This window comes from Taudactylus pleione, unplaced genomic scaffold, assembly GCF_031769625.1.
Source record: "Taudactylus pleione unplaced genomic scaffold, aTauple2 ptg000473l, whole genome shotgun sequence".
Lineage (NCBI taxonomy): Eukaryota > Metazoa > Chordata > Amphibia > Anura > Myobatrachidae > Taudactylus > Taudactylus pleione.
In genome coordinates this window covers 1,295,953-1,323,944 of record NW_028284875.1, presented here as the reverse complement: position 1 = coordinate 1,323,944, position 27,992 = coordinate 1,295,953, and the positions used below count along the sequence as shown (strand labels likewise).

At 40.3% G+C, this 27,992-nt stretch overlaps 1 protein-coding gene across 8 annotated transcripts in view; it reads left to right on the top strand.

Moving 5' to 3' along the window:
• Window positions 1–27,992, top strand: part of ARID1B (AT-rich interaction domain 1B) — a 490,367-nt gene that overhangs the window by 456,319 nt on the left and 6,056 nt on the right. For 7 of the 8 annotated variants that reach the window (XM_088448961.1, XM_088448959.1, XM_088448962.1 and 4 more), the window contains 6 exons: window positions 6,567–6,705; window positions 7,407–7,573; window positions 12,799–12,952; window positions 20,908–21,024; window positions 24,595–24,691; window positions 26,671–27,457. In XM_088448961.1, the coding sequence (XP_088305087.1) occupies window positions 6,567–6,705; window positions 7,407–7,573; window positions 12,799–12,952; window positions 20,908–21,024; window positions 24,595–24,691; window positions 26,671–27,457 (1,461 nt within the window). The remainder of the gene's footprint in view (window positions 1–6,566; window positions 6,706–7,406; window positions 7,574–12,798; window positions 12,953–20,907; window positions 21,025–24,594; window positions 24,692–26,670; window positions 27,458–27,992) is intronic. The other variant, XM_088448963.1, reaches the window with a different exon arrangement.

Here is a 27,992-nt window from a genome sequence, read left to right as displayed (position 1 = left end):
ATTTTGGCGCCGGTGTTGTCTCGGCGATCAGGATTCCGGTGCACTATAGGATACATTAGTTTTTTTTTAATCAAATAAGGGATTGTATACCCTATAGGGCTGTGAGCAAAAATGTATGCGTCCTAGGTGAGATCGGGCAGCGATGGGGGCGCAAATTGTACGCCATTTACAGGCCGTTCAGACTTAAATTCAGACTTACACGGATCTCATTTGTATATTCACTTGTGGTTGAGTTGGTCAAACTGGGCATTCTCGCATAGGATAAGTGTGCCATGGCTGTGAAGGCAGAACTGTGGGCTACTCAGAGTTCTGTGTATCTAGAGACCCATCCGATTTCAGAACAGATTTCTTGCACCAACGTTAGGGGCTGGTTTAATTGCACGCTGATGGCGTGACAGCTACATCAAGGAAATGGATGTGGGCGGTGCAGTTGCATCGTTGTGGCAGATCTTTGCATGTATTTAAAATCACTTGTGACTCTCGGGCCCAATGTGTGAGAGTATACATGTGTTTTTGTGTGCATGGGGTTTCTTTGCATGTTTTTGATCATGTTTTTTTTTAAATATTACAATTATGTATATAATGCTTTATCATGTGCATTTTTAGGATGTTTTATATTTTATACATACTATTAAAGCTGACATTCTTGTCACTTCACCTCTTTAATATTGCTGCAGAAGGGGTAGTGGTGGGGGGGGCTTTAAACAGGTAAACAAATCACAAGCCATGTCCATTATTGCTGCTACTCATTGGTCTTCACATTAAAACTATCTTCTAAAGCACCACAAGCAGGCTCACCACCACCGAACACCAGGGAAGAAAGGCTAGAGTGTAACACAACCAAAGAAAGACACATTGGCATGACATTTTACATTGAAACCAATTAAATATATTCTTAATGCACTTTTTGTGCTCCAATTAACGCATAATAATTTAACATTGGAGTAGTGTTACTAAGCCCTAATATGGGAGAGGTTTTGAAATGTTTACTGGGTATGAAATTGTATGGGTATGTTATGTTGTATGTTCATCAAGAATCATTGTACATGTCATGCATAAAATTGAATAAATAATTAAAAAATCCTTCACGTAGGTGTTTCTGTAGCACCATTCTAACTGTTCTTCACACTTTCCCTGAACCTGTGCTTTGTTTGAACACTATTAGCCTTTGCCAGCTGTATGCTGGGTCAGGAAAGCACATTTCACAGAGAAAAAGCTTAAGGAAAAAAAAAATCAATTCTAAGCTCAGCTGAAAAGCCCAGTCATAATTAGTAAGTCTGCTATCACAATCCCATCCATCTTTGCTGGCATGTGCCTGGCTGAATTTTCTATTAGCTGACAGGTGACATCACAAAATCTGTCAAGGAGCCAACAGGGAATCCCTAGAGGAAAAAGGGGAGTGGGGGGGAATGGGCTTCCCTGCATTTGTAAACAAAGACGTCCTCACTCTGACCTCTGCTCATAGCTGAAATAGCTGAATCAGTGACGTCTTCATGCTCTCACAATTTCCTCTAACCCCACCCCATCTCTCCACCTCTGCTAGAATTAGGCCAGTAGGTTCATGCTGTGTAAATTATCTTCCCAGCATGGTGTCTGCCTGCACAGTCTGAAAAATTCAATGCACTTAACCTATCATAACCTTCCCTTTGTTTACTTTATAGCATGTATTTGAAAGTACTGGCAGAAGGTTTACATAGTGTATTATGCACAGTACTCCCGTTTTGAAACGTCTCAATCAGGTTGTACTTTGGTAAATATCTACTAGAATTTGGTGGGTTGCACCTAGTTTTTATCACACTGTGAATAAATAAAATCTTCATACCTAATAGGTAAATAGTTATATTTGCATGGTATGCATAAATGACAAAGGAATGTACTGTGCAATTCAGCACTCATTTCTCAGCCGTGTCCATCATGCAGTTTTAAAAAATGTAATATTAGTCTGATAGTACAGCCTAAGTAATTCCTACTTGCAATGTTAAGCTAGTGATTCCTATCTGGCCTCCCCAACTCCCTTCTCTCCCCTCTCCAGTCTGTCCTCAATGCTGCTGCTCGGCTCATCTTCCTCTCAAAACGCTCTACATCTGCCTCCCCTCCCCTACAAGCTATCCACTGGCTCCCCTTCCCTTTCAGAACCCAATTTAAGGTTCTCACACTCGCTTACAAAGCCCTCAGCCATTCCTCTCCCATTTACATCTCGGACCTCATCTACCTTCACTCTCCTGTCCACCCTCTTCGTTTAACAACTGCACGCCGCCTCTCATGCAATTGATTACTTCCTCCCACTCCCGCCTCCAAGATTTTGTCCGCGATGCCTCCCCACCTTTGGAACTCTCTCCCTTATCCCATCAGACTCTCCACCTCTTTACAATCCTTCAAACGGGCTCTCAAGACCCACTACTTCATCAAAGCCTTCCAGCTCCCATCCTAACTTGCTGCTACATGCTCCTTCCTCCCTGTCTACCCCATCTGTGTCACAGCTGTTTGTCTGCAACTCCCTTTTAGAATGTAAGCTCTTATGAGCAGGGCCCTCTACCCTCTTGTGCTTCTCCGTTCTCTACTTTCATCTACTTCTTAATCCCCACTAGGGCACCTAACACTTGGTTGCTTTGCTCTGTTGCTTATCTGGGTGTTATGATCGCGAATGTAGCAATGTATATTGTCCATGTCCTGTATTGTATTGTACTGTAAGTCACTGGTCAACCTATTTGTTTATGTACTTTGTAAGTCGCTGTGGAACACTTGTGGCACCATATAAATAAATGATGATGATAATAATAATTAATGCCAATTTTTCTTGGTAACATGAGATCAACACCCGATTAGAACTTGTGAGGTCCCAGGCAAGTAACATGTGAGATTCGTGCCACTAAATCTTCAATGTCCAAAGTATTTGCACATTAATAGTGTCCATCTTCCAGTCAAGCCCCACATATACGCAGAGTGAGCAAACACTGCATTGGATGTTTGTAGTTAATAATGCGGCTCACGCTTTTCATGAGCCCCTGTAAGCACAGCTCTCTGTGAAAAGTAGGGTGGCGTAGAGGCCAGATTTTGGGGACCACAGGGCTATTCCTCAGTTTCTATGACTATATCTATTTGAATAACATATTATACTCTCTTTGAATAAGCTTTAAAATGTTCCCACTCCTGTATGTCTTCAACATCCTGCCTTCGGCAATATCTGAATTAGCTATATATTAGGCTGAAGATTATAATTCCTTGAGAGCATTCAGAGCCAATAAGGTGTCTCCTGCATTCATAAAGTTTGATGATGTCACTGAAGACTTGTGAAGAGCACAGTCTACTTGCACGTCATTGTGGGATGTGCACTTGCTGATTGATACTAATGATGGATATATATACACCTATCCAGGAGATGCCAGTTATAATTTTGGCTAATATATTATATTGTCTTTCAGATATCTATCTAACGTGTACTTGCTGACTTTATAAACCTGCCTAACAATGAGGCTAGGTGGGTGGGTTAGGGGTTAAAGGATGTGTTTGACAGCTCTTCATAGCTTGCCCACAGCTGCATCACACTATTCACACGCATGTGTGATGATCTGAATCACTGCATGTATTTCACTGGGCAAAGCATACTGCTGTCTGAGAGAGCTGCAGACTCTCAGGAGTTTAGGTGCATAGGCGTATATGATTTATTTTTGTGTGGATTACAGGTCTGTTTAAACACCAAATTAATTGCATGAAATTGAAAATACCGAGTAATTTCACAAATAACCAAAGGAATGTAATGTAACTAAGTAAAAACAAAAAATTGCCCCCTCTTTTATGGCTCGTTTAGTCATATGAAAGAGTACATCCTATTTCAAATCTTGCGATTTTACATGTCAGGACATGATTAAGCTTTGCCAACTCCATATCATATGACAACCAACCCACAACATATTATACTTGTATTATTTATTAAACAAAAAATAAGTCGACATGCAGAAGCCATGTGTACACCCATAATCACTTGAGCCAGGTGTTGCTTATGACCTGCACTTCATTATTTGATCATGCGGGAATGCTACCACCTCTACATACAGTAAGTGTGGTTTTAACACCATGTCAGGGAAAAAAAGCTATCTGCAGTTACATCTGTATCTCAGAACCAGCGTTACTGTTTATCAGTCTAGAATGGGGTTATAAAGCCATTGCAAATAATCTGAAATCGATCATTATTCAGTGATAAACATTTATATATAAATAGAAAACATTGATTATTGTTGTGAATCTTCCCATGAGTGAGCAAATTCACCTAATGATCAGACTGAGGCTCCAGGGAATCGCACATTACACTACATCTATGGATCTACAGACCTCTGTCAACATAGTTCAGGACTTTACCGTCAGAAAAAAACTAAACAAGTATACCATCCATGGAAGGTTAGCCTGGAGAAAGACGCTGCTTTCCGTGGCAAAAAAAAATAAGCAGTACATTGTTGATTTGCAAAGTTACATGTGAATGAAACACAAGCCTGCTGTAACAGAGACACCAAAGTGGAGTTGTTAGCATGATGTGATGTTTGGTAGAACACAAACAAAATTATCACCAAAAGAAGCTCCCAGAATCGTGCACAGAGGTGAAGAACTGAAAATTTTGAATAGTTTTGCAGCCACAAAAACCTAGATGGTTAATGATCATTAAGCCCCCCATGAATTTTTCTTCAGCTATCTGCACAACAAAAGAAGCCTGACTGAAATTGGATGATGCCACAAGACGATATTCCTAGGAATACCAGCAAATCTACAATGGATTGGTGAAAAATAAAATTAATCAAGGTTTTGATATAGTCAGGTTAAAGTCAAGAACTCATGGCAGTAGTGTCACCGTATCTCCTGTCTGGCTTGATTTCAGTGGGAGAGCCCCCATCTGAATGCTTTGTCCAGCTGGACAGAAGTTGGGGGGTTATGTCCCATTCACTGCTTCTCTGCTTTGCCACTGATGTGTGCTGCAGAGAATAGGTGGTCGACTTTTAATTTTGTATTGGATGGTATGGAGCAGCCTAAGCACTAGGCATGTCCCTGATTATTCAGTCACACCACTGTTGTGACATGGCCACACTTTTTTTGTTTTCGGTATTGGGGAAATTGTCACCTGCTTGGCCAGTAGTACAAGAAGCTCCTTTCTGTCATTTCTCAGTAGATGATTTGATTTCTACATATTTAAGCACGTCACAAATATGACCAGTTGTGTAGTGGTGGTCCATCTTAATCCAGTAAATCATGTGCTCATCTGCTGATGTACTACTGGAAATTGCAAAATACATCCCATTAATGTTATAGGACGAGGCCTTGTCTACCCCATCTCAGAGCTAATGTAACAAGTCATTTTACAGATTGAAAATTGCTGTGCCACTTTGCACAGCAAGGAATATACATATAAATATTCCTTCTTTACCCCTTTGATATTTCATTTATCTCACTCCACTGTATACTGTGAGTTTCGTTCTGATCAAGGTGAATAGTTATACACATAACCGATTGAGTGAGTACAAATCAACACACTTTATTACAAGTAATAAACAAACAACAAAGAGTATATACTCAACTTTTGTCTATATATTCAGACAACACCGGTGTGTCATCATCACCATATAATGAAGTTCATGTATGAGGAGCCCCGTCATTTGTCATCAAATGCTCGGATCAGTCCATATACAAAAGCAGGTACCATGTACTGCAGTTTCCAAGGTCCTGGTAGAGGCAGCAGGGCATTTGTCTGGGTCTGGCTTTATATATCATAGTCTGGGTGTTGGCTTCCGGATATTAAACCCATAATAGTAAAATACTGGGTACCAAGCACTGGTTGGTACAACGTAGCATGGACCATTCTTATCTCTTGCACATGTGCAGTAAGCACTAACATATACCCAGGACAAAGAAATACAGTAATGACGTGTCTTAGGATGTCTGGAGTTACACTTTTACATAGACCCTTTGTCTAGAATATGGCCATTGCTATCAGTAACCCATAATGCTTAGCATCTCTACATCTTTCACAATGCTCATTCCTAAAGAATGTGGCTGCTCACACCATATAAGGTACTACTGAGGGTCCCACTGCACATCTAATGCTAATGTCAGGTACAAGTAAAGCTCACAATTTATGTCTTGTCTGACCCTAAAGGTTGAGCTGATCATTCTCTGAAAGTATGCATAGTAGAATTGCATGAATTCAATCTCCTTTTCACACCTCAATGGGGGCCCATTATAGGTATTCCAATTTATATGCTTATGTAGAAATTAAATCTTTAACCCCCTGCTTACACTCCACAAATGATATTTGGTGCAAGCGACTGCTTTACCTTGCTTAATTTGGCGGGAAATCCAGGGCGCTCCTCCTAAGAGTATTTTGCACTTAGTAAATGAGGCCCACCATGTTCAGTTGCTTAGACACAATTTAGGGTTGGTTCATGTTTTTATTTGCACATAGGCCAGCGTTGTCTTTTATTTAAATTCTACATTTCATACAGTTAGTTGGGTTTTTTTTTTTTTTTCCAATTTTTGTGGGTTTATTTCCTGTAAGAGGACATTTTCTGTGTTTTATTATTTAGCCAACTCTGGATCTCTCCAAGGGCCACACACTCCCCAATCCACTGGTAGTAATTCCATGGCTGAGATGCCAGGTGATCTAAAGCCCCCAACGCCTGCCTCAACACCACATGGTCAAATGCAACCAATGACAGGTGGCAGGTATGTGCATTTCATTGACAACACCATTGTACAGGTCTACACTTTGTGGGGGTGATTTAGAATTGCATCATTTTATGCTTTCTGCTACACTATTATTACTACGCATGCCCATTGTGATGGTATTCTGAGCTGCATGTATCTACCACTTGATGCCCTTTGTGCTTGCAGAGGAGGCGCAGGGGTGTTCAGACTCCTGTTAAGCCCCTTTTGAATTCTGTATTATTTTGGGTTACACATATATTTAAATACATTACTTACTAAGAATAAAGATGATGATAATCGCCATATATTATATCCAGAAGCATCAATCACATCAGATGCTAAATTTAAGATTGCACTTATATTACGATGCATGTAAAACCAAATGCAGATGTGGAAATGTAAGTATACAGATGCATGTTTGTGTATATGCAAATGGCAATCTACTACACTCCAATTTAAATCACCCGCCATATATCTGCAAGTTGCAACAACACCACTTGTCATTAACAAGCCACTAATAATTTATAATTGTTGGCGATCACTTGCAGTGAAATTTGAAATGTTGCATAAAAATTTACATGAGTTTGTGACCTGTACAAAGGCCTTTGTGCATGAAGAAGTCCAGTCTGGACATTTTTTCCTCATTAAAAATGGTATCCACTTACAGCACCTCACAAATTGTTCTGTCTACCTACTTGAACAATTTTTGTGTTTGATAGGAACAGTGCAGTGAGTGTACACGATCCATTCTCTGATGATTCAGGTTTTCCGAAGCGCAATTCTATGACCCCTAATGCTCCCTACCAACAAGGGATGAATGTACCAGACATGATGGGCCGGATGCCATATGAGCCTAACAAAGACCCATTCAGTGGTATGAGAAAAGGTATGGTCTTTTTTTTTTTCTGCGTACCAAAAGAGAACAATTTTAAAAAATAACTCTCTTTGAAACGCCAGGTGATCTTTATTTTTCTAAAGAAAGTTGTTCAAAGGATTGTAGAAGGTTAATTTTTTTTCTGTTTAGTTTTTAATGTGCTTCCTGTGAAAGGAATAGAGGGAGCTCCTTAGATTCTCTAGTAGCTCAAAACATGATGGATCATTGGAAATCTCAAAAAGTGTCACAGTGGACCACAGAAAAGTAATATAAACTGCCAGTGCTGGGGGCAATCATTTAATAATGGTAGAATCACTCTGTAGCACAGCAAGCCCGTGTACATAAGAATATCAGTCCTGCCCACTGTGTGCTAACATTTTCACTATTAAGTGTATGGTTGGTGCATGTCTTGTACTTAGGCTGATACTCACTGCAGTGTTATGTATTACTGCGACCGAGGTGTTTACATATTTTCATGTGTAATAAAAAAAAATATGCTATAGGCACTGTACCGCATACTAGCCTACTTTTGAAAAAACATTTCAGGGAGATTGTGAAAGTAACATCTATGAGTGTATTGTGGGCGTGTACTGCTACATCTTAGAGGCGTGTCATAAACCTAACTTACATCCAAATGTAAAAGAGTCCCAAAGCAGTTAGTAAAGGTGCCTATCCATTAGAAGACAGGCAAAAGACTGCACGATTACAACATTGTAATCGTGCAGTCATTTGTCAGTCTGTGATGTGCCTACACTGAACGAGCAGTTGTTCGTGTAGGCACAATCAATCATTTGCAAACATGCTGAACCTGACGTTATCGATGATAGATGTCTAAAAGACCAATTTTTTAAACAATCTGCAAACGATTTTCAAACGATTATTGAACGATCGAGCAATATCGTTCAATCGCTCATTTTAATCGTCTAGTGGATAGGCACCTTAAGACCTACTTGTTGATGAAAACACACTGATACTTATTAGAAAATGCATGTAGCCATAGGAATCATTGTGCCTTATAACAAATGTAGGGAAATGATACTAATGATCCCATTTGAATGTATATATCTCTGTTTTTTTATTAATATAACAGCTTCATAATTGGGATAAGGTGCAATCAGTGAAATTGCTGAGCTCTTCAGGGAGACAGGGAGATTGCTACTATTTCAAGGAGTCTCCCTGACAATGAGGGAGAGTTGGCAAGTACAGTATGCTGTACCGTTCTTTCCATTAACAATGACCGCCTTAGTAAATGTTCATAAAATGCAAAGTCAGTTGTAAATAATTCTCTCCTGTCAATAGCCAATACGTATCTACCTAATATTATAGACTTGTATAACTTTTTACTTACTGTAAGTGTATCTGCATAACTAAAAAAATATCTTTTATAGTACTTTTGTATGTAATGGTAGAAAATGTATACAAGCTTTTTACCAGTTATGTCAATGCCCACATTTTACATGAAATTTTACCCCAAGCTTAACTGGAATATTGTTGATTTTTTGTTGTTGTTGGGCTTCTTTTTTAAAGCTCACATTACATAACTGATTCATTTTTAATGAAATGAAAGAAATTACCCAATCTCCTTCAGCTAAAATGTTGCTTTAATCAAAGTTATAACATTTGATAGGAAGTATGAGCACGTAATCAGCAAATGCTGATTGAGAACACAGATTTCCTCATTTACTTGAGGTGCAACAATCAAAATGTTGTACTTGAATTACTCCACATCTTTTCATCAGGTTCTGTAGCAGAGACAGGGGCAGGGTGTTCAAGAAACTGATCTGTGCGAGATGCTCTGTCACTTTGCAGAGAATTGTTGTCATCGCCACTCTTTTGGTTTATTACAGATTTTACTGACAATTAAAAAAAAAAAAATGTTAGTATGATAAAATAATCAAATAAAAGGGTTTAATGATTTATTTTTAGATGCACATTTTTATTTTGTGTTCCTATGCATTTTGCGTATTTATTGTGACCTTTTATGATATTATACATATTTATATTTTATACGATTTCTGTTTCAGTTTCAAGCTTTAGTACTAATGGTCCTGATTCAAAGGTGGACAGTAATGCAGCAGTGACTGCCTCTTCTTATGTAGCCCGACTACGTCTTTATGCGCGCTAATGCCGCAGCTGATGGGATTCGTACAAAAACGCCCACTGGCTGCGACTCAAATCCGCTGCTGCGTAAAATAATTCGCAGCATCGGATGCACAACAGTCACACCATCGGACATTATAGCAGCCCTATGGTTGTACAGACTGTCCGTTGGAACATGGCTGCCGGTGCCACTGTGAAAAACGATAGTCGCTAGTTGCCACACAACCGCTAGCTAGCCACCACCCTGTTACCTCCCAGGAACACCCACTGTAATTGTTTGTCTCTACATCCAAATTAATTCTGAGACAGCCAGCGGGAAGCATGCACAGACTAAAACATTGGCTGATTGCGACCAAAATCAACAGTGCGTCCAACTCTGAATCATCCATTATTATTATTATTATTATTATCTTTTATTTGGTAAACTATAAGCATGGTTATTGGTTTTAGACATTAGTGTTCTCGTCACCTGCTCACAGTGACAGATGTTTTGTAGGCTCAGCAGATACTCAGAATGTGGCCTATCTGTATCCTCATGCCTCGGTACTCAGAATGTAGCCTATCCGTATCCTCATGCCTCGGTACTCAGAATGTAGCCTATCCGTATCCTCATGCCTCAGTACTCAAAATGTAGCCTATACGTATCCTCATGCCTTGGTACTCAGAATGTAGCCTATCAGTATCCTCATGCCTCGGTACTGAGAATGTAGCCTATACGTATCCTCATGCCTCGGTGCTCAGAATGTACCTATCCATAACCTCATGCTTCAGTACTCAGAATGTAGCCTATCATTATCCTCATGCCTCGGTACTGAGAATGTAGCCTATCCGTATCCTCATGCCTCGGTACTCAGAATGTAGCCTATCCGTATCCTCATGCCTCAGTACTGAGAATGTAGCCTATCATTATCCTCATGCCTCGGTACTGAGAATGTAGCCTATCCGTATCCTCATGCCTCGGTACTCAGAATGTAGCCTATCCGTATCCTCATGCCTCAGTACTCAGAATGTAGCCTATCCGTATCCTCATGCCTCGGTACTCAGAATGTAGCCTATCCGTATCCTCATGCCTCAGTACTGAGAATGTAGCCTATCATTATCCTCATGCCTCGGTACTCAGAATGTAGCCTATCCGTATCCTCATGCCTCAGTACTGAGAATGTAGCCTATCATTATCCTCATGCCTCGGTACTGAGAATGTAGCCTATCCGTATCCTCATGCCTCGGTACTCAGAATGTAGCCTATCCGTATCCTCATGCCTCAGTACTCAGAATGTAGTCTATCCATATCCTCATGCCTCGGTACTCAGAATGTAGTCTATCCATATCCTCATGCCTCAGTACTCAGAATGTAGTCTATCCATATCCTCATGCCTCGGTACTCAGAATGTAGCCTATCCGTATCCTCATGCCTCAGTACTGAGAATGTAGCCTATCATTATCCTCATGCCTCGGTACTCAGAATGTAGCCTATCCGTATCCTCATGCCTCAGTACTGAGAATGTAGCCTATCATTATCCTCATGCCTCGGTACTCAGAATGTAGTCTATCCATATCCTCATGCCTCAGTACTCAGAATGTAGTCTATCCATATCCTCATGCCTCAGTACTCAGAATGTAGTCTATCCATATCCTCATGCCTCGGTACTCAGAATGTAGCCTATCCGTATCCTCATGCCTCGGTACTCAGAATGTAGCCTATCCATATCCTCATGCCTCGGTACTCAGAATGTAGCCTATCCATATCCTCATGCCTCGGTACTCAGAATGTAGTCTATCCATATCCTCATGCCTCGGTAAAATTCAAAACAAATTAATAACTTTAAAATTGGTTTAACACACATGACGATGTCTGCGTCTAGTTTCTGTATGTTAGCTTGTACTATTTTATATGTTAATAGGTTATCAATGGCATGCATTATGAAGTTTCCAGTCACCAGCAAGCTCATAAAATTATATGCAAAAGTAGAAGTATTTTGACAATAGGAACATTACTTGGTGGTTACTTTACTTCCGCTATGTTTGGATGGTTTGGGGTTGATTTGCTAATTGTTTCTTCTCAACCTTTATTTTCTGTGTATTCTCTTTTAAATATTTTTCCATGTATACATGCAAGAGTGATTGGCGATGAAATTACCACAGTACTTTAGGATGTATTCTTCCTTTCTAGCTTGGGATTCTGTAAGGGCTAAGAAAGCATGTACGAGTGAAGGGTTAGGATCTGCACTACCCTTAGACAAACCTAGGAGATGGACCACAGCTGTCACATGTGAAGCTGTCAGCTGCTGCTCTGATGTAAAAGCCAAGCACCACACTCCCATTCTGTGGAGCAGGGCATAGCGGGGCACAACCCCTGGGAAGCGTGACATTGCCATCTGGGGAGAGGCATCACCTAGTACACCGGTCCTGGTTAATGTTACATCACAGATAAGTCAGTAGTCACTGATAATATTGACCAACTCAGGATTGCCCTTTCGTGAGATAAGAATATATCAATTTAAATAGTTTTGTGATTTAATTCAACTAATACTCCTTTCAGACAGAAATCCAAATTACCGGGTTAAACATTTCAATCTGGTAATTTGGTGATTTACACGGGACCTTTTTCTATCTGAAAGGGTTATCCCGGGTATAAATTCCCGGGACTTCGACCCAGGAATTTATCAGGGTCGGAGACACGGGAATTTAGTCCCGTGTTGACCCTTTTTAGATAGAAGAAATACCCGTGTAAATCAGCAAATTACCGGGTTGAATTTTTTGACCTGGTAATTTGCGCTTCTGTTTGAAGTGGGGTACAGACAGAGAATGGCAAAACAACCCAGTATGCAAACGCAAAAGTCTGGAAAAATCCTGTTTTTTTTTTTTTTCCATTTTCTGTCTGGAAGTGGTATTAGTAAACATGGCCTCTGAATTGCAGGGATATGCTTGTATTTTTTTCGTCATTCTGTATTGTACTCCTATACATTTTTACAGCCAATCTCTTGTAATGCTACAACCCTTTGCCAGAGGCTTGTATAATTCAGCTGACATGGTTACAGCCTGGTCATTAAAAGGCTTTATGGACAATTGATATCTCTCTTTCAAGGTAAAAGGAAAAACATGCTTAATTTGCACTTTTTCTCATTTTATTATTTTAGTGCCTGGAAGCAATGAGCCTTTCATGCCTCCTGGCCAAATGCCTAACAGCAACATGCCGGATATCTACAACCAGACTCCCTCCGGAGTGATGTCCAATATGGGCTTGAGTCAGCGGCAGCAATTCTCTTACGGACCTGGAAGCTATGATAGGAGGTGAGTGTAATATAAAGTCACACTATAAAATTAGTGATTAAAATCTTTGTTGTTGCAGGTTCATGCTGCAAGTTGAATTTTCGTCTTACCAATAATATAGCTTTTACTGTTAGCTGGAATTGTGGCCGTGGTACAAGACATAGCAGTCAAAATTGAATTAAATTGTTCTCAGTAGTTTGTCATCTTGTTTTTAAAACCCTCTCAGCGTTATTACCTGTGTTTACCTTTTCCTATTTACCTTTATACTTTTTAATCCTTCTTTATTACTTCATCCATACAGATGCCATTATATTTATGTATCCATTTAACCATGTCTATACAATCAGAGAACACGCAAACAATCACTCAGGCACATTTTTGTTAAAAACAAATTTATTTATCAACATTTCCTTGGATAGTTGGAGGGAACCTATTTAATATAGAAGCACCTAGCACCCTGAATTTGCAATCAAACTCATGCCCAATTGCTTTGAACCAGGAAAGCTAACCACTGTGCCACCATGAGACCTGATTAGACCACCATGGTAAAACATGGCATCAGTTTACCAAAGCAGCAATGGATGCCACCATCTGGTATGCAGGGCCATGGTCCTTGGCATTTCTTTAAAAGCAATTGTTGTACACTTGTTTATCACTGATACTTATACAAAGGGCATAGTTTCTGTATGTAACCTAAAAAAGTGAAATTTTATTACATAATCAAATTCTGGAGTCAAACATGTATCATTTGGAAAATACTAATGGTTTTAGTGAGAAAAGTAATAAGCCAACACGATATTATTGCTACGTAAATAATGTCAACTATTTTCATAAATACATGTATTCATTTAGAGGATTTTTTTTATTAAACTACAATTTCTTTTAAAAGTCACTGATGAAGCTTATACAAAGAATATATCTCACTCCGGTATGCTTACGTACAGGGCCGGCAACAGAATTCTTGGGACCCGGTACACTGACATTTCTAGGGGCCCCCCACCCTCGACCCCAGCACATCCCTCACCTGCGTGTGCCAAAACATGTATCACCAAATAGCATAATTAGCATATACAAAACAGGGTAACAGCATAAATTACATAAACAAAACATATTATCAGAGCATAAATACCATAAACCACAGTTTCTCAAACTCATTCCTCAGGACCCCAAACTGTGCATGTTTTCCAGGTCTCCTCACAGAATCACAAGTGAAATAATTTGCTCCACCTGTGCATCTTTTAAAATGTGTCAATGAGTAATGAATACACCTGTGCACCTGCCAGGATACCTGTAAAATTTGAACTGTGTGGGGTCCTAAGGACCGAGTTTGAGAACCACTGCCATAAATAATAGTAGACCAAAGCAAAAGTATGGTAAATAGCTGAAATATCAAACATTAATATTGCTCCACAGACTGGGTATACCAATACTAGGAGCAAAGGTAGGGCATGCAGACTGCAGAATCACAAACCATCAGACATTCACTTACACTTTGGGGCAGATTCAATTAGATTAGGTACTTCCAGTGTGTCTGCAGCTCCCGGATTTAGCGTCCGGAGCTAATAAATTACTTACTAATTTCCATGCGCGTAAGCCCGCGGCTAATGCATGTTACATCATAGCTCCTGGTTTAAGAGATAAGAAGTATGGAGTCAACTTGTGTGGTAAGCCCCAGAGGGTGCACTAAATGCAGAGTTTTACAACTCCCTGAGGCTTACCGCGTGGGGAAGCGACCATAACTGAATTTTAGGGGAAAGCTACGCAGTACGTCCAACAACTAATTGAATCTCTTATGCAGTACATATATATATATATATATATATATATATATATATATATATATATGAATAATATCCCATACTTATATATCCAATGCTTAAAATAAAGTAAAAATAGACTGTAACACTTACCACACCACATGACACAGTCTCTGGTGCCAGGTGCTGACAGTCAGTGTTACACTCAGTGCAGCCGCAGCCTCGTGGGTGGGACTGGGGAGTGTGTCTGTAGAGCGCAGACAGTTTGTTTGAAGTTGTGCACGGTGAGTGGCGGTTCCATTCGCCAGGCTGCCTGGTCCATCTTACTGCTCCTCTTCGGTGTCTGGTGGCCGCGGCCCAGGAAACAGGGACAGAAGAACCAGGAAGTGCCGGCGCGCGGGCAACTTCATGCATACTGACGTTGCAACGTCACTGATGCTGTGCTCATTTAGACAAGGTGAGGGGGCAACTGGGGGGTGGGGGGATGGATTTGATTATTATTTTTTTGGCTACTTGCGCCTATGTGATTTATAACACAGCGTGGTAAATTTATAAACCACAACAAGGCACTGCAGCCCTGTTTTGTCTCCTTCTGAACCTTGGGGTCCCTCAGGGCCCGGGACAGGTGTACCCTTAGTCCCCCCCTGTCGCCAGGCCTGCTTACGGAAGTTCTGGCCTGATGTTTCACAATTATGCTGAAGAAATTGTGGTGAGGTTGGCACAGCTTGCCCAACACTCCACCCACTTTGGATAGAAGTTTTTAATCTCATTTCTCATGTTACGGGGATCCCACTGTATTATGTAACTGGTCACATCTTTATTGTTAATAGATCAACTATTACGCAATACTGAAGAATCCTAATCCTCCCTGCCCTCTTTAACATTGTTACCTGTGTCCAAAAGAGCTACAACATTAAAACTTTGGTATTAAAATACTCCTTTGGTTAAGTTAAGATTGTGACCTGATTATTTTTCCTTATTAAGGCCCTCATTGATTTCCCCTGTGAGCAATATACCCTAATACTGTTTAGTAGGTTTTGGTTATTTTTATGATGTACTGTTGGAAAGCGCTTGGTCGCCAGTGTTCTCTTTTTTTCTTTAAAATATTATATGTTTGATCTTGTATTCAATATATATATTGTCTCTGGTTAATTTCCCTTTTACTTTTTCCCCATTTGTTTTGCCCCTATATATTTTATTTATTTTTTTACTTTTGTTGATACAGCTATTGTTATCGATATGTTTTTGTTTGTTTTTCACTTATTTGTACAACACTATTTATATTTGTTATTGTATCGTTGCCTATGTAGGCTATATTTTCAAACTCTCTAATAAAATAAAATGTAAAAAAAAGTAATTGATGGTATAAAAGTAAGCATTACTGTTTTAGAGCACTGAGTTCTTGTGTTTGATTCCCACCAAGGCTCTAACTGTGTGGCATTTGGGTTTGGTATAAAAGATAGACAAGAATTAGATAAACAATGTCTAGATAGACAACAAATGTTAGACAGGTATTAGTCGACAGCGACAAAAGATCGACACAGAAAAGGTCAATAAGGTCAAAAGGAGACACAAAGGTTGTCGACACATCTTTTTTTTCTAACCCTAATCTTCACCCTAACCCTGCCCTTGGTGCCTAGCCCTAACCCTCCTTCCTGGTGCCGAACCCTACACATCGGGGTGAGTGCCTAACCCTAACCGTCCCTTCTAGTGCCTAACCCTCCGGTAAGCGCCTAACCCTAAAAAAACAACCAATTTTGTGTCGACCTTTTCACTTTGTCGTCCTTTTATTCCTGCCTACCTTCAACCTTGTCAACCTCTTTCATGTCTGTCTATTGACTGGAATCCGTGGAGTTTGTATATTCTCCCTGTGTTTATGTGGGTTTCCTCCAGGTACTTCGGTTTCCTCCCATACTCCAAAAATATACTACAGGCTAATTGGCCAAAAAAATTATCCCTTACTATGTGCGTTCATGCGAATATAGATTGTAAGCTCCACTGGGGAAGGGTCTAATGTGAATTGCCAAATATTTTCTGTCAAGCGCTGTGGAATATGTGTGTCTATATAAATTGGTAATAATAATAATAATATGAGAATTATTCACCTAGTTAAAGGGAATGAACACGTGCCAAGTAACATGGAATGGATGATTCTCCTACTTTCTCCCATTCTGATTGTTACTGAGGATATAGGTTGGCTTATATCTCCAGGAGGCTGCTTGTCAGCCAGCTGGGGTACACTGTAAACAGATGTACGATTTATACGGTATGCAGTTGGTAAGCCGGCGGACCTAATCCCGACAGCCGACTTCCCGACTGACATATCCCGGCAAGGGTCTAAAGACAGGCGTCGATATGCCGACGCCATGTCAATAGACATACGCCGGGAGACCAACGCCCGGCATCCCGATCAGATAGCTGCGGGGGGGAGGGTTGGGTTTAGGGTTCCCGGGGGGGGACTTAGCGTTAGGCACCCTCCCGGAAGGTTAGGTTTAGGTTAGGGGAAGGGGGGGTTAGGGATAGGCACCCCTGGGGAGAGGTTAGGCACCCCCGGGAGAGTTAAGGGTTAGGCACCCCCCGGGGGACTTAGGTTGAGGCAGCGGGGAGGGGGGGTTAGGTTTAGGCACTTAAGGGGGGGGATTATGGTTAGGTAGCTAATACTTACCTGAGGACGATCGGGATTTCAACTGCTGCCGGGATGCTGGTGTCGGGTGGTAAATCATACAGATTTAATTTATACTCATTGCATGGTAATAAAATATAAAATCATCTGCTCTTAAACAATTTGCAAATATGAAATCCAAAATTTGTTTGTTTTACCACTCTAAGGTTCAGCATGTGACAAAGAGCGTAACTAATGAACGCGTAATGACCAGGTCTTATCCAGCTGAAAGGAGTTGCACTGTATATGGGTTTCTCAGGCATTCTTCCACACTGAACAGCAATGATGAAACAATATGTTAACAAGGGTATTAAATCCCAAGAGTATTATTAACAAAACATAGAAAGCTAATACTGTTCTGTGAAATACCCTTGGAGCTATGCCACATGCAGCTATTCTGGATGGTTACTTCCCAGAAATCCAGGGTCAGGGCAATTAAGGTTTATTTACATTGGGATTTTGTTAAACACTGTTTCCTGTTGTGTTTAATCAATTAGTGATTGGTTAGATGCTAATTGTACCTTGGTGGAATTTTTAATTGCTTTTGAATGTGCAATTTAGCAAGTAGCAAAGGGACATTTAAAGGTTGTTTAGGGCTTTAAGAAAGTCTTAAGGGTAATCTGTCATGGTTATACTATAACATTTTAAATGTTCTAAAAAATTGATTTAATTAAGACAATTATATTATACATATACTTAAATATGAGCATCCAATTAAAGAATGAATAATGCACCAAACAGGGTTGCGCGATGCAGTAAGCGGGTTCTGCAATGCAGAGAGATACCGCCATCTTCTCTATTTGCCGGGAGCCCACTGCGATTTTATTACAAGCGGGAGCTCAGCGGCACCTTCCCTGCAGCCGGAGACTGGAAGCTCACTCCTGAGCTCTGCCTTCCGGTTCCCGCAGTGCATGGCATTGTGACTTCTCTCCCATAGTGCCGAGCGCGAGTAGCTGTCGGATGGTGGCGGGTGCAGGAGCGGGTCTTTAAGTAAGTGCAGTGTCTGTGTGGCATAATGTGTAAGCGCCATTACTGTAGGCATTGTGTAAAGGGCACTATTGTGGGCATTGTGTATAAGGGGCACTCCTGTGTGCATTGTGTATGTATAAGGGGCACTACTACTGTTGGCATTGTGTATAAGGGGCACTACTATTGTGGGCATTGTGTATAAGGGGCACTACTACTGTGGGCACTATGTATAAGGGCAATGCTACTGTGGGCATTATTGCTCATTATTGTGAGCAATATGTGTATAAGGGGCCCTACTACTGTGGGCATTATGTGTATAAGGGGCACTACTACTGTGGGAATTATGTGTAAGGGGCACTACTACTGTTTCCATTATGTGTATAAGGGGCACTACTGTGGACATGTGTATAAGGGCACTACTATTGTGGGCATTATGTATAAGGGCAATACTGTGGACATTATGTGTATTGGGGGCACTACTGTGGGCATTGTGTATAAAGGGCAATTCTGTGGACATTGTGTGTAAAGGGCAATTCTGTGGACATTGTGTGTAAAGGGCAATACTGTGGGCATTGTGTATAAAGGGCAATACTGTGGGCATTGTGTATAAAGGGCAATACTGTGGGCAATATGCATAAAGGGCAATACTGTGGACATTTAGTGTAAAGGGCACTACTGTGAGCATTACGTGTATAAGGAGCACTACTGTGGACATTACATGAATAAGGAGCACTACTACTGTGGGCATTATGTGTATAAGGAGCACTACTACTGTGGACCGTCGCCCGGCCTCCATTCACCGCCGGTGACCGCTGCTCTACCTTTTCCCCACCCGCAGGACACTATGGCCCATGGGTGGAAGACACAACCTGCAGGCTGTTTCAGCAGGGCACCACGCTGGAGGGCAGGGTGCTTTCTGCCCTTCAGAAATAGGGCAGGGCATGGCACCCCGCTGAAACAGCCTAGCGGGAACGCTATTCAGTGTGGGCACCTACAGGATGAGGAACGATTATGATGTCGTAAAAGTTCAAACTTTCCTCAGTCAGCAAGTGGATATGCACCTTTAAAGTCACTTAAAACAGTACCATTTAAGACAAAAATACACAATTTCATGTTTTTGTTTAGCACACTCCTATGATCTACCTAGACTATCAATCATTTTGCTCACTCTCCTTAGTGTACCCTACAGTATTTCAAATGTTGTATCTTCTGCAAAAATTATTATTTTTCCTTTAATACCAGTAGTAATATTACCAATAATGATATTTAAGAGATGTGCTCCATGCACAGAGCCTTTGGCTACAGCATTAGTAACCTATTTTACGGGAAACAGGCTTATTAGTCTATTTGCTTGTAGGAGATGGTGTAATGTTTGAACCTGGGATGTCTACAGTAAGATAATGTGCTAAAATACTCCAAAGATCATGATGACTTGTAGGCTTGTTAGGTTGTGATATTTAGTTTTTCAGTTTATGAAGGTTGGGTGATAACATGGGCGAGGCTACATCTATTCATGTGCTGTTGATATAACATTGCCTAGTTTAAATACAGATGTGTTTCATAACTGTTGGTCAAGTAGTGGCAAATAGCCCTTCTCGGTGCACCCGGTCCCAGGCGACTCAGCCACGCCGAGTGTCTTTCTCACTCAAAATGTGCGTCTTATTTGCATAATAAAACAACTGGGAGCAACAAAAATACTTGGATTACACTGATCAATTTGATTTGTGACATTTGTATATCTGTATGCGACTGAGACTGAATCTGCGTAAGAAGTGCTCTGATGCGGCCACGACTTTTTCTCGTGCCAAGTTCAATTATGCTTCATATGTGACTTTGTGTGTGTTTAAAACAAATTGCGGTTAAAGTCTTAGACCATCCTCTCTAGTACAGTGTGTGTGGTGTTTTGCTGCGTCTGAATCCGCGTAAGACCCATCGTATGAAGACCCCTCTGTATATATTAGTCAACCAAGGCCTTTGTGTTACTGCTTTTATTTATTTATTTATTTTGATGCGTAAATAGCCATTCACTTGCAAACACACTCTGGTGAATTAGAATAGTTCCAGTGACAGTCAGGGCTGTCGATCTTTAGCTCTTAGAAGATTAAACAGGTGTTTTCTTGCGTAATCGACATATTACACTGTAGACTGTTATGGAATTCAAACAGTAATACTTGTAAAGATACTGTAGTCAGCCTAGTAAAAATGTAAACTGCAGAGAAAGCAAAGTGGTAATCAGGGCCGTAACTAGGGTAGTACGACCAGTGCCATGGCACAGGGCACCACAGGGCAGGGGGCACTGTGTGGGCCTGTCAATTTTCTTGTTTAATATCATTCTCACTTGTAGCTTCCTCTTCTTTTATCCCCAGCATCTCCTGGCCTCTTCTATCTCCTCCCTGTCCCTTCCCCATGAGGCCATGGCTCTTTTTAAGGTGCACTATCTTATCTCCCTATTTAAAAAATGGCACAGGGCACCAAAAAGTCTAGTTACGGCTCTGGTGGTAATGCTACTGTGCATCCTGGAAACATTGATGACTGATTACATTATGGTTTATTCTTACCTTGTAAAACTATTTAACATTTTCCTTTAGGTCAGAATATGGCATTGGTGCTGATGGCAATATGGGCCCCCCAGGTCAAAACAATATGGGGCCTTCAAACAGTGATCCTACCATGTATTCACCAAACCGTTATCCAGGACAGCAAAGGTGAGAAATGTAATGTCTATACAATGGGAAATGATAGAAGTGTTGAAACCAGAATATGGTGTTTTTGCTCATGAAACTAACTACAGTTACATATCAAGCACAACCTGCTCCCAATGGTTGCTGATCCTAGGGTGGAATGCATATCCTAGTCAAAATGTGAAATCGCCACTTTGGTGTTTCTCTCCCTTACCAATAAAATCCCCCACGTTAGTACATTGCTTGAGGTCCCCACCCTGGCACCCTTAAGTTTACCTCATAGTAACTTACTGTAAGTGTAGTGAAAATGGAGTGGATACACAGCTGAGACTGTTGAAGTATGTTGTATGTCACCTGCTCTGGTATACCCCTCAGTTTCTGTCCATTTAAGTGTGGATGAACACTGTTGTGATGCTGTGGCCATTGTCGGGCCTTGCTAATGTCCTACACAAAGGGCCACTTCGGAAAGTGTCCCAATGTGCAAACCATTTATCCAAGGCAGTGCCTGCAAAAGAATTTGGTAGTGTCCATTGAACAACTTCTGAATAATTTTCTGAATAAACACACCTGTGTTGACAGAATTTTACCCTCCACACCACTATAGTCTCAATTCAATATGAGCCAGAAACATGTTGAGGCACTGGGGGGAATTCACTTAATGCGAATTTGCAAAAGGCGTTTAACTCGCACACTTCACCTTCATGCGCACACCCGAGATATGCACAATTCAATTAGAAATGCCAATTCGCACTACTCGCAGCAAGAGTTTGCAAATTTTGTCTAAAATGCGAACAGGGAAAATAGCATAAAAAAGTGGGGAGACCTTCCTGGACCCTCAAAAAGTGACAATTTCGTTAGCAGACTCATATAGAAAACTGTAAGTGGGCATAAGGAAAGTACTGAGAGCTTTTAAAAGGTGTCAAGCAGCTGATACAATATGTGCATTTAAAAAAAAAGTAAAATGATAAAAAAAAGCTGTAGAATTTTGATTCATTACAAATGAATTAAATGGAAAATGCAATAGAAAATGCTTTTGGGGTAATTTGAGGTGACTTTAAAAAATCTAAAAAGAAATGAGCAATTATTTTTAGTTGAAATAAATGCTTTCATTAAATGTGGGATGCATTATTAAGCTAAAAAGCTTATTTAGGGTTAATTTGAGCCATTTATTTTTTTTGACCCCAAATGAATGACATGTAATTATTTATCTATTTAAGCTAATTGAAAACTGCCTAATTAGTAAATGGGGGGGAGGAGTTTTGAAGCAATTCCTGACATTTTTACCTTAAAATAAAGATTTTCCCTACCTTTTGACTTGTTCAGGGGGGTGCGAACATAGACAGGCAAATTTGCTCTGAAAAAAAAATGTGAGTATGGAATTGAATTGCAAATGTATTTCACAATGTGAAATTGTCGTGAGTTTGCCTCTTCCTCTACATGCAAACCATGACTGCACTTTTCCGTATGCAATCTTGACTAGCACTTCATTTTAGTAGTTAAAGTAGTTCTTATTTTAAAGGTACTTGTTCTTGTTATGTTTTTGGAGAGTGTAAAACATGTTCTCTTTTTTTCAATCATAATGAACTGTATGATCAAGAGTAATGCGTCTTTGTAGGTAGGTACATTATGTAAGTAGGTACATTATATAGGTTATGCCATTAAATAGAGAATCAAAATGTTTCTTTCCAGGGAAAGCAACTGAAATACTGAGCTTCTATAACACCACCTTTGCTGCAACAGAAACAATACATAGAAAAAAGAAGTTTTTTTGTATCAATCGATGTATCCAGACAAGTAGAATAGGAAAATAATGTTAATAGCGTGTAAAGCTGGAAATTAAAAGTTAAAATATATTTTTAAAAAGTCTGATGTGCTCAGAAGTTCAGCAGTTTATTCTTCAAGTGACAGTACTGCTAATATGGGATGTATTTTTAATCTCGGCTGTCGGAATACCAGTGCTCAGAATACCGACACCAGAATCCCGATGCCAGTCAGAATCCCAGTGCCAGCATCCCGACCTCTGCCACCTTGACGGTAAATAGTGGGGTTGGGGTTAGGTTAGGCACTAGGGGGACGGTTATGGTTAGGCACTAGAGGGAGAGGGTTAGGCTGCAGGGGGGGAGAGGTTAGGTTTTGGCACTAGGGGGGAGGGATAGGTTTAGATTGTGGGGAGGGAGAGTTAGGGGTATGGTTAAGATACTTACCGACAGGTGTTGGTATCCTAACCCTGTCAGGATGCCAGTGTCTGAATTCTGACTGACTGGATCCTGAACGCCTTCATCCCGTACCCAACCCGCTGACAGGACCCTTCCTTTTTTATGTTAAAGGGAATTTAGGCACCATCTGTTATGGCACATGGTCACTTTCTACTGACGTAGCAAAACTGGATCCTGTGACTTTCCATGGAGCAAGGCTACAATATAAGATATGCTTCATGTACAGGAATTTCACCATTATTGGTGTATGATCATGTTATCCTTTAATATTTTTTACTCCCAGGTTAGGTCAAGAAAGATTAAAAAGTATATTGCATACCCCATTTTCATGGTTCATTGCTTCTGTAACATACTGAGGACTTATACTTGCAATAACCTTACACCCTGGGGTCCCTTATTTACCCTTCCGCTATGCTGTAGTAAAGCAAACCTGTCTCTTAATAATAACTGTAGCACATTAAAAAATCCTTTTTAAGTTTTTCAATTTTCTGTTTAAGCCTAATGAAAGTGTGATCTGTCTCTTTTACCTTTTTGTGTTTGCAGTTAATATTTTAAATATAAATACACATTCTATATCCAATGTGTCTCTCTTTAAATATAAAAGTTTTATGTCCAATGTGTCTCATATATATGAATTTAGAAGAGTATATTTCTGAAATGTGTACAAAAATTATTTCATACTTAACAATAAATTGTTTTCCCTTTTGAAGGCTTCATGTGACACACATTAACATACAGTATACTTAAAGTGCCAGTAAACAAGAATAAAAGTGTCTTTTATAAAAGAGCTACAGTTAAAATTTAGAAATATATATATAAAACGTTCCATACCTTGACATGACTGAAGATGTTTTACCCTCTATTTAAATGTGTTGGTTGCGTAGCTAACTGCAAGTTATTGTTCATCAAAAATATAACGAGAAGCTGGCTGTAGAGTCTTCCAATGGGATTAGCTTATTTGCTGGCATTCAGTATTAAATTTATTTAAAAAATTACATCTTTCTGAGCATTTCCTATTCAACAAAACACAAAATAACTTCTATTAGCCTTATCTTTTTAAATTACAGGAGCCCCTGTTGTGCTGCTCTCTTGTAGAACATTTGTGCACTTCTGCTGTGACCAGTGGTCATTTAGATTTCTTGTCACACGGTGCAAGTGTGAATAATAGTGAAAGCCAATTCTGTTTTTCCACTACAGATAGAAAACAAACAATCCCAATTGAAATGTATATTAGTTATACTTATTAAAGATGCTTATTGAGGATAGTGTATTGATTTTGTGCTTCTGTTAAATGGCTAGATAACCAAACTCAGAACCTTTTTAATAATGCCATATATTTATTTAATACAATTAAATTGTAAGTAACATTGTTTTCTAGGCATGAAGCCTATGGGCAGCAGTATCCAGGGCAAGGACCTCCTACAGGACAACCACCTTATGGAGGCCATCAGACTGGAATGTACCCTCAACAACAAGTACGGTTATTTTAATAATCAATATTGTATTTCCATAATGTCAGGCTAGATCTACTACAGATAAACCTGATATTAGTTTTGAAGTTTTTGCACAATTTATTCACTTGAAATTCCATTTATGCAGATAGTTGAGCACTGAAGCCAAATAGTTTGTATCTGTTTGTGATCATCTAAAGTTAACGTGTTGTGTTTTTGGTTACCTGAAGCTTGGCAAGCTAAATTACATACCCTGACTCACCTAATAATCATGTTGAGAGATGATTATATCTCCCTATGTTGTGAAATATCTTATAGCTCTTTTGCATATCAACTGGGCCTAAAAAAATAAATAAGTTTGGGCAATGTTGCAAGCTGTTGATACCATGTGGCAAGCTATGTGACTCAAGGCCAGTTAGGTTTGGTTAGTGTGAGAGCTGGAGACATACGAAGAAGAGTGCCCATAAAGTGCAGACAGTGATGTAATTACAGTGGCTGTAGTAATTGTACTTGCCGCCAGGCCTGGAAGAACAAGAGTCCAGGGCATGACTCCTTGTGAAGCAATTTGCTAACCTTGGGACAGCAGTGGTGCCTGGTGCACAGGTGTTGTATGAAAGGTTTAAATTCAGAATGACGACATGCTATTTTTGTGCATATTTTAGCCTAATCCTAAATCTAACTCTATACCTAAAAAAACACTAAAATGTACTGTTGACATTCTGTCTTTGATGTTAAATGTCAACATTATGAACATGTTGACATTCTGAATGTTGATATTTTGACCAGATACCCTTGTGCATTTAGCAGAATTACTGCGATCACACACCACTGGAATCCCCTAGTCTGCCTGACTGTTGTCAGTTTGAGGAGTGGACACGTCCATTAGATTAGAGGCCCAGCAGTGTGGTGTCCTCCATTTCCACACAAAGCCTCCTTGTGTCTGTTTGGATTTTCTTATCCCTATCAGTACTATGGTGAAAGATGCAGTTATAGAGCTATGAGGGTAACAACACTTGTTGAGTAATTATCTTAATTCATCCAGACAGTCCAGACAGGGTAGAAGTGGAGGATAGTGCACCACTGTCAGGGAATAGGGTTCGGTCTCTACAAGATATAATATTTATATTATAGAGGCTGCATATTATATTCAGCAGCATAATTTGTGCAGGATCTCTGTAAAATTCCTAATATTTATATTATGGAGGCTGCATTATATATTAGGAAACATTGTTCCTGATTCAGCAGTGCACATACGATAGTCTGGAATCTGCGCAGGCATCAGACCCATACTGAGCATGTGTAGTACGGGACCTGTGTGATCGCATTCAGAGCAGCAGCAGACTGTTAGTGATTGACAGTCTGCTGCCATTTGGGGATGGCAACTGCCTCCGTTTCCCAAAACGGAGGCCTATCACGGCCGTTTTAGAGGCCAGGATCTCCATCAGCTGACGGAGATTTCCTCACCTCTTTGTTGTATCTGCGACTGCAGTCTTGCATGACCCCATGGGTCACTCAGCCGAATGATGTGATTACAGATTATCCGATGCGGCGTCCTTGATTGCAGCTCGGATAAGTAATGCATGCAGGTGGCATGATACTTCCTGTTGCATTACCATAATGGTGCTATCGCAGCGGTTAACATGTTAGCAGCTGCTATAGCACTTACGTCCGCAGCTGAATTACCCCCGCTGTTTGTGCAGGTAGTTTAGATATTGCTCCAGGAAAGTCTTGCAACACCATGAACGTAAACATTAAGTTTGAGCATTGGCAGCTCCAGAGGTGGGGCTGCAGAACAGACCAAAATTAAAATAGGGGAGCCACACCAACTGCCACCCCAAACACTGCCTAACATCACTGGCTGTTGGCGTGGCTCCCCTATTTGAATTTTGGACTGTGCTGCAGCCCCACCTCTGGAGCCGCCACTGAGTATGAGTAAAGTTCATTTAAATATAAAATATTGAAATCTTTCTAAGTTGATTTGATTGTGAAATTTGTAATTGCAGAACTACAAACGCCATATAGATAGTATGTATGGACCTTCATCAAAGCGGCATGAAGGTGACATGTATAATATGCCGTACAGCAGCCAGCAGCAAGATATGTATAATCAATATGGCAATGCTTACTCTGGACCTGACAGGAGGCCCATACAAGGACAGTATCCTTACCCTTACAACAGAGAGAGAATGCAGGGCCCAGGACAAATACAGCAGCATGGCATGGGACCTCAGATAATGGGTAGCCCCATACAATCATCAACAAGCGATGGCTCACAACAGAATATGTGGACATCACGCAATGACATGCCTTACCCATACCAAGGAAGGCAAGGCCCTGGAGGCACACAGCAGCCAGCAACATATACAGCTATTAACCGCTCTGATGATATGATGGGGCATGACCAAAGAATGAATCATGAGGGTCAGTGGCCACCCCATGGAAACCAGCGCCAACCACCCTATATGTCCCCATCAGCACCCATGCAACCAATCACCAGAGCTCCACCTTCTTCTTACCAGACTCCACCCTCTATGCCAAACCACATTTCAAGAGTTCCTAGCCCAGCTTCATTTCAGCGCTCACTAGAAAACCGCATGTCACCAAGCAAGTCTCCATTTCTGCCTTCTATGAAAATGCAGAAAGTTATGACCACTGTTCCACCAACACAAAGCATCGGACTTCCTGTACAGCCTCCTGTGGCTAGACGTGAAATAACCTTCCCTCCAGGTTCAGTTGAAGCAACTCAACCTATCTTGAAGTCAAGGAGAAAAATTACCTCAAAAGATATTGGTAAGTTCATATCCGATAGAGAAAACTATAACCTATTTAAAATTTAACCACTTGATTGTTTTTCACCCCAGATTGAATTCCACTGTATGAGATGTGTACCTTATAATGAACATAATGTATATTTGGGAAAGATAGGGCTTTCTTATGTAGAAAATTGGGAAAAAATTAATTTTATAAAGATAACTTTGGAGGCAGAAAATATGAAAATTTGTTTTCTTAGGTTATTCACCAATTTAGTCTATTCTAATATAATTGGTGCAGAAACTGCATTTTATCCCACAATTTAATCAACTAGTTATCATGAGTATAATAATACTAAATATGATGGCTTTATTTCAAACAGTTATATGGGTAAATGTAATAGCCTGCAGACTTGCAGGCATCAGTGAATTTCAGGTAAACAACAGAAATAACAGCGCTCTGAATGATAACTATAAAACATAAATCACTATAAATAAATAATTTCAAAGGAATTAATATGCACAAAACAATGAAATGGCACATATGAGATGTATAGGTAAAACTATATCTGCAC